The sequence below is a fragment of the Sphaeroforma arctica genome (assembly GCF_001186125.1).
Source record: "Sphaeroforma arctica JP610 unplaced genomic scaffold supercont1.596, whole genome shotgun sequence".
NCBI lineage: Eukaryota > Ichthyosporea > Ichthyophonida > Sphaeroforma > Sphaeroforma arctica.
In genome coordinates this window covers 19487-25877 of record NW_014039962.1, presented here as the reverse complement: position 1 = coordinate 25877, position 6391 = coordinate 19487, and the positions used below count along the sequence as shown (strand labels likewise).

At 39.3% G+C, this 6391-nt stretch overlaps 2 protein-coding genes across 2 annotated transcripts; both read left to right on the top strand.

Annotated features, from left to right (window-relative positions):
* Positions 1-1751: 1751 nt before the first annotated feature.
* Positions 1752-3112, top strand: SARC_07480 (hypothetical protein; the record flags this gene model as incomplete). Its single annotated transcript, XM_014298580.1, has 2 exons — positions 1752-2715; positions 2913-3112. 2 exons carry the CDS (start codon positions 1752-1754, stop codon positions 3110-3112), a joined length of 1164 nt encoding a protein of 387 aa, XP_014154055.1.
* A 515-nt stretch (positions 3113-3627) lies between these two features.
* SARC_07479 (hypothetical protein) lies at positions 3628-6341 on the top strand. Its single transcript, XM_014298579.1, has 4 exons — positions 3628-3850; positions 4405-4588; positions 5147-5303; positions 5840-6341. Exons 1-4 carry the CDS (start codon positions 3682-3684, stop codon positions 6326-6328), a joined length of 999 nt encoding a protein of 332 aa, XP_014154054.1. The 5' UTR covers positions 3628-3681; the 3' UTR covers positions 6329-6341.
* Positions 6342-6391: the final 50 nt, after the last annotated feature.

Genomic DNA, 6391 nt, shown 5'->3' with positions numbered 1-6391 from the left:
TGTATATGTATATGTATATGTATATGTATATGTAAATGTATATGTATAAGTATATATATATGTATATATGTATATATATGTATATGTATATATGTATATATGTATATATGTATATATGTATATATGTATATATGTATATATGTATATGTATATATGTATATATGTATATATGTTTATATGTATATATGTATATATGTATATATGTATATATGTATCATATTCTCTCCCTGCTGATTTCACAGCCTCCTCCACCATCGCAAACTTCATGTTTGCAACTGCGTCTCTATCAAAACTCCAACCACTAGCCCTGATCTTACTTATCAGCTTCTTCTTCTTATCAACATCTAACTCTTTGTACTTGCGTTTAGGGGCCTTAGATAGGGTGGTAGCCGTATGCATAACAACCTGTGTGCTTCTGATTGAGATAGTATACAGTATGTATTTTCCTGAAATATGCGTGGATGTTGCTATAACATACTGCTTCTAATACTTTATTAATAAAAACAACAGAGATCTGACTCGGGCAATACGTTTAGTGGCTGCTGTTTACAGTTAAATATTTACGCTTTACAGTCCAAGACTCCAAGATTCCAAGATAAATTTTCCAAATAGAAAGTTATGTAAATAATTGACGTATTTAAAATATAAGTAAATACAACAATATCCATAGTTTACACATGTGTGTGTCTGAGGCACAACGGACGAAAACGTTAAAGTCAAATGTAACGTTTAGAAATCTATGCGTTTTGGTTTTTAGTTTAAAAAATAAATAAATAAGTAAAAGCACTAAAAAGTAAAAAATGGGTACAATTTATAATGAGTGTAAATAATACTTATTTATAATGAGTGTAATAAATAACTTGCTCATGTATATTGTTTGGGCTGTAAGTTTTCCTATTTAAAAAAAAACAAAAAACAAAAGCAAAAACCAAAAACAAAGTGTGAAACTGTGAAAACATAAATACAATAAACCTATTTTAAAAAAAAATCCTCATAACGTACCCTAAAACGGTTAGATGGTAAACTTCTTGTGTGTGTGATCAAGATGGTGATTGGTATGCTAGTCTTCGGTTTTCAAAGGAATTCAGTACAGTACAAGTCAATTAAAATTGAGAGCAAACATATTGTTTACCAGGAGAACAGAGTGTTTTTTTTTACGGCAGAGGGAGACTGGGAGAGAATAGATATTTTGGTGATTGTCTTTGATAGCGATAGAGATTTTGACTGTCGCCTTTTTAATGACGCCAAGATTATGTATTTATTTACATATTGAAAAAATGCATACTTGTTGATCAGATCATAGTGGTGATAGCGAATAGCCTAATTCTTTTGAGACGCTCGAGCAACATCCCCCCTTTTAAAAAAAGTAAAAACTATAAAAAAATTGCAGAGTTTTTAATTAGTGTATACTAAACCATGGAGCATATATCGCTTCATCGACAAAGAAATACTGAAATCACCTGACCTTCGACTCTAGGTGATATACCCTACGCAAAGAACTACGATAAATGTAGTTATAGCTTTGCCATTAACCTCTCGATTACAGATAGTATCGCAATTATTATAGTTTTACACATTAAAACAATATAAAATAAAGGCGACGTGTCCAACACATTCAGTTCACAACTCCCCAAAAACTACTAATTGGAAAAAAACAAGTTAACGGTAATACACAGGACAAGTTAAAAAGTTGTATAATGGTTCGATTATCAGTAACAACCACGGGTTTTGGCATGCTCGCCCAAATCACTATGGGTCAAATGACGGAAGAATATCGCAATTCCATACTCAGCGAGCACAATAGGCTCAGACGAACTATCAATGCTGTCGCCATGTTTGAACTAGAATACGATGCCGACCTGGAGTGCGCTGCACGTCAGTACGTCGAGCGCGCCAAAAATGGTGAATGGGATGGTCACAACAGCGCGAGAACGGCGAACTATAAGTCGTGTGCTGTTAATGACAACCGGGTGCCCGAATTCAATTCAGTGGGCGAGAACTGGTACAGTGGTAATGCTGCTGGTGCAGCACATGCCTGGGTAGACTATGAGTGGGGATCAGTAAAATGTAGTGAGCGAGAAGCCTTGGCGGCAAATGATGATGACACGCAGGCTTTACTACCCGGTCAATCGATTAGGAATGCATGTGCAGGGCAGACTTATGGACATTTCTCACAAGTAATGTCAGATAATACCCGCAAAGTAGGATGTTGGTACACACAGAAATATGGTACGCTTTGCAACTATGCTCCCAGCGGCAATTTCAAGGGTGTAAAGTATGCTACATACGGTATAGCATGCAGCGCGTGCCCTTCTGGAACTACTTGTGACGATGGTCTTTGTGCAACTGCTGTGGACCTTACAAAAGAAATTGTACAGATATTACCAATAACATATCCAGACAGTAGGTCAAATTTTGATACCGGCAATGAAGAAGACACGGGTGACACAGTTAAGCCTGATATGAACACTTGGTCGAAGACAACATTTACTATCTCAAGCAGATTGTATCCCACGTTCGTCAGCAGCCTAGCTCAAATTCTGGGTGTCGCACAAGAATCGATCACCGTATCCGGTAGTGTGCTTGAGAACGGTTCATACACAATTGTCGTATTACTTGATGATGTTGGCCAGAGTGCCATATTTGGCTTATCGCAAGGACAGATTGCCGCTATGCAGCCAGTAGGGTTCCAAAGCTTCACCAATTCTGATGGAAGTATGTTTATAAATATGTAAAAGTACTGAAATAAATTTTACCTTTTTGTCCTTTTCAATGATATGAACGTGATGACATCAGTATTGCAACGATATGTGAAGCCGGCCAGATGCACGCATATGGACTCATATACGCCAAATTTTATCTTACTCTTGCTTTGTACTTAGCGAATTATTTATTTCTATCTTTCCATTCAGGCAAAACTGTGGAACTCTCAGAAGGGTCACAAGTCAATAACAACTTGAGTGTCGGTGCAATAATTGCAGCCACCATCGGAGCCATACTCGGCGTGATCGGACTCGTAGCCCTGACCTGGTATGCGTTGAGGAGGAAAACAACGCTAAAAAATCAATCATTCGCGAAAGAAGCTGCGGAAGATGCAGCGAAGGATATATAATATGCATCGAAAACATTGTATATTTTTTAATTGACACTCAAGGATCATGAATTGTACAAGGTTTGGAGTGGGTTGGGTTTGGACGGGTCTTTGCCCTATAGGAAGTAAATTATTGAAAAAATAATATGGGTCCCCTCTGTTCTTTTGACTTTATACTTCGAATTTTGGAAGTTGGGTCCCTCTAAAAAGTAAAATATAATGTAATGTATTTTTGTATCTTTTAATATGTATTTAAAATATATATATAGAAGGTTATGGTATTTACAACAATGTAAATACAATTGTACATTATAAATAATTAATAAATAAATATGTACAGTAAATACAAATTGAGACTTGGGTATTGATTGGCTATCGCAGAGACAAAACTTGTCATCATTCTTTTTTAAAATAATAGTAATAATGTGCAGACTGCGGAGTCTGCAGAGTGGAGCGAGACGACCCAAACTGAATGGTTTCAATGGTAAATACCAAGAGACCTAAGACAGTAAATACAATATCTGGCGAGATAATATAAACTGTATCCATTCTGACGAGTCTTCAAACTTATAATCCTTCTACCTATTGCGATGCTTTTTTTAAACTCTTTGGTCAATGTTCTGAGGTATCTTCTACCTTTTAATAGACATCCGTGTGAAGATTTACAAAACCAAAACCAAATCAGTGCGTCTTTGCAAGTAGCGGAAAGGGGATTAAAATGGGCGGAAGTCGTGGACAAAATATCTAGCCCAAACACAGGTATGTCGACCACGACAGTTTTCCTATGACTTTGTAGTCTCAAACCTCAAGTTATGAATAAAATATTTCTACTCTATCTGAATGTGTGGTATAGGTTCTTGTTTGATTGTGTGATCGGTCGCCGTAGGATTAGTATGTTCGTTACGTGTGTTGATCTATTCAATACTGATAACCCCCTTCTATACACAATACGCGAACGAAACTTTACGTAGCTGACAAATTCGCACTTCACTTATACTCGATCTTAGTGCCACACACCGGTTTGCGGATTTAAAGGGTCTATGAAGCATATGATTGTGCAAGGTATATTTTCACTCATAGACTCTCCCAGCTTTGATAAAGACGATTACATTGTACTCTCACATATATGTGCCTCATGTATTTGTACTGATTGATTTCGTTTGCCAGTCGTGTTATAGCGCAAGATCTCGACAAATGCTGTTTGCTCGCGTCGTTACCAATCCAATTAAGTCTTAAATCCTAAAAATGAAACCGTGATATTGAAAGCATTTGTTCGCATCAATGCTTCAACACAATTTTTTTCGATCCGTCAGAAATATCGATTCTCAAGGCCCTGCTTCAGCCTTTTACAATCGCCACTGCTATCTCCTACACCGGTTGTACGGGTTACGATGTGCACGGGTTTCATCTCGTTGGATCAGCCACACCTACAGATGGTTTGCACGCGTATGCGTATCAACACAACACAGTACCCACCCAGGTTTTGATTGCTTTCAGGTATGTGTGTATGTGAAATCCTCAACTTTTACGTGCGGCAGGCGGTTATATTACTTTGTGCACGTGTTATACTTGCGCACGTGTTGTCGCCTAGTCGGCACTTCCTGAGCATCCATGTCAACAATAAGGCAAGTTATATATCAATTTATAGCTCAGGGTACGGAATTTACGGATAGGTTACTTGTCATGCGTTCGCATGCACTGCGTGTATACATATAGCTGGCTTCACACTAGAAGATACAGCCATGCTCACTCATCAAAGTTCTACAGTGTACACGTGACGCGAGAGAGGGGTGATAGACATGGCTTGATGTTTTAAGGTAGCAGCTATACATATATATATATATATATATTGTATGCCACATACCTATGTCATGTTCTAATATATTATTCCTGCGATGTTGTTAATATTGTATCTAGGACCGACCTCACTCGAACGTTACCGGCAAAACGAATCGAAAATTTGGTATTTAGACTTTCTGTGCCAAATTGCTCAAATTGAGTTTGTTCTGGTTGCAACTTGTGCCAATCTCACGCTACTATCGTACTGCCGTCCAGGGGTACCACCAGCGCATCGGACACGTGCGCCGACGCTGTGCTGTGGGACTTGCCCTTGTCAGACACATGCAAGAAGTTCAGCAATGAAACCCTGGACTACATTTCGCAAGCCAAGAGCTTTGTATCCACCACAATCGACGAGCTGGGTCGATCGCAGGTATGTTGACCATTGCATGCAGTGCGATACGAACGCCTTGTTCTGTGTTAGTTGTGTGTTAGTTGTGTAGTTTGAATCGATTGTGTAAGTAAAGTTTGACTATGCGGTATATTCCTGGTCAACTGTGTATACAGTACGAGTGATTGCATCAAAGTTGTTCGCAAGGCGTGTCTGCACTGGTTCTAGCCTTGGGTGGTGCAACCAGAGTATCATCGATTGACGAGCTTAAACCACTATAAGCAACTGTGGTGCAAGTCTCGTTGGCAAGGGCTGGGGAAATGAATGGGGATTACTGTTTATCTAGACAGATCAAACAAAGCACTGCGAGGCCACCAGCGGTCTTCATTTGTTTTATCTGTATGATATCGTTTTTTCTGTAGAGCTTTAGTGGACTTGAAATCGAAGACGAAGATATGTGAGATATGTACCTATTTTCTCGCAATGTCAATGTAATAGATGCTTATCTTTTCACTCACAATATCAATGGAACAGGTGGTCCTCTGATATATCTATATTGTTCTTGATCACATACTCAGGATAAAAACACACTGATTGACCTGGCATTCACTGGGCATTCCCTGGGGTGTGGCCTGACATCCCTTACTACGCTCGACTATGCGACAAATATGGAACACTCCCTATTGAATACCAATAATATTGGGCCAGATACAAATCAAATCGGGTCGGTAAGAGGAATTTGTTTCGCAGAGCCTGGTACTGAATTGGTCGCTAAGCGAATGGGGTTGGATTTGAGTCAGGCGGATAAGGTCCTGGCCATAGCCAATCCGTATGACCCCATAGTATGGTCTACCAAGGAGGAACAAGTGGGGACAGTGTGTGAATGGGATACGAGGGATATAGAGGAACCCAAAGCGTGTACGAGATGCAAGCATTACACGTGGCAGAAGAGCTCGCCCATGTGCCACACGTGCTATGAGAGCACGCACATATACAGCCACTACATTGATGCGCTGAAAGGCATGCAGCACTCCTTCTTATGCACAGGAAAAGCTACCCGCAGGTAAGAGGAGTCTATGGTTGACAGGCCATATCTGTGCCTGTGACATCTAGGAATAAGCATATAAATC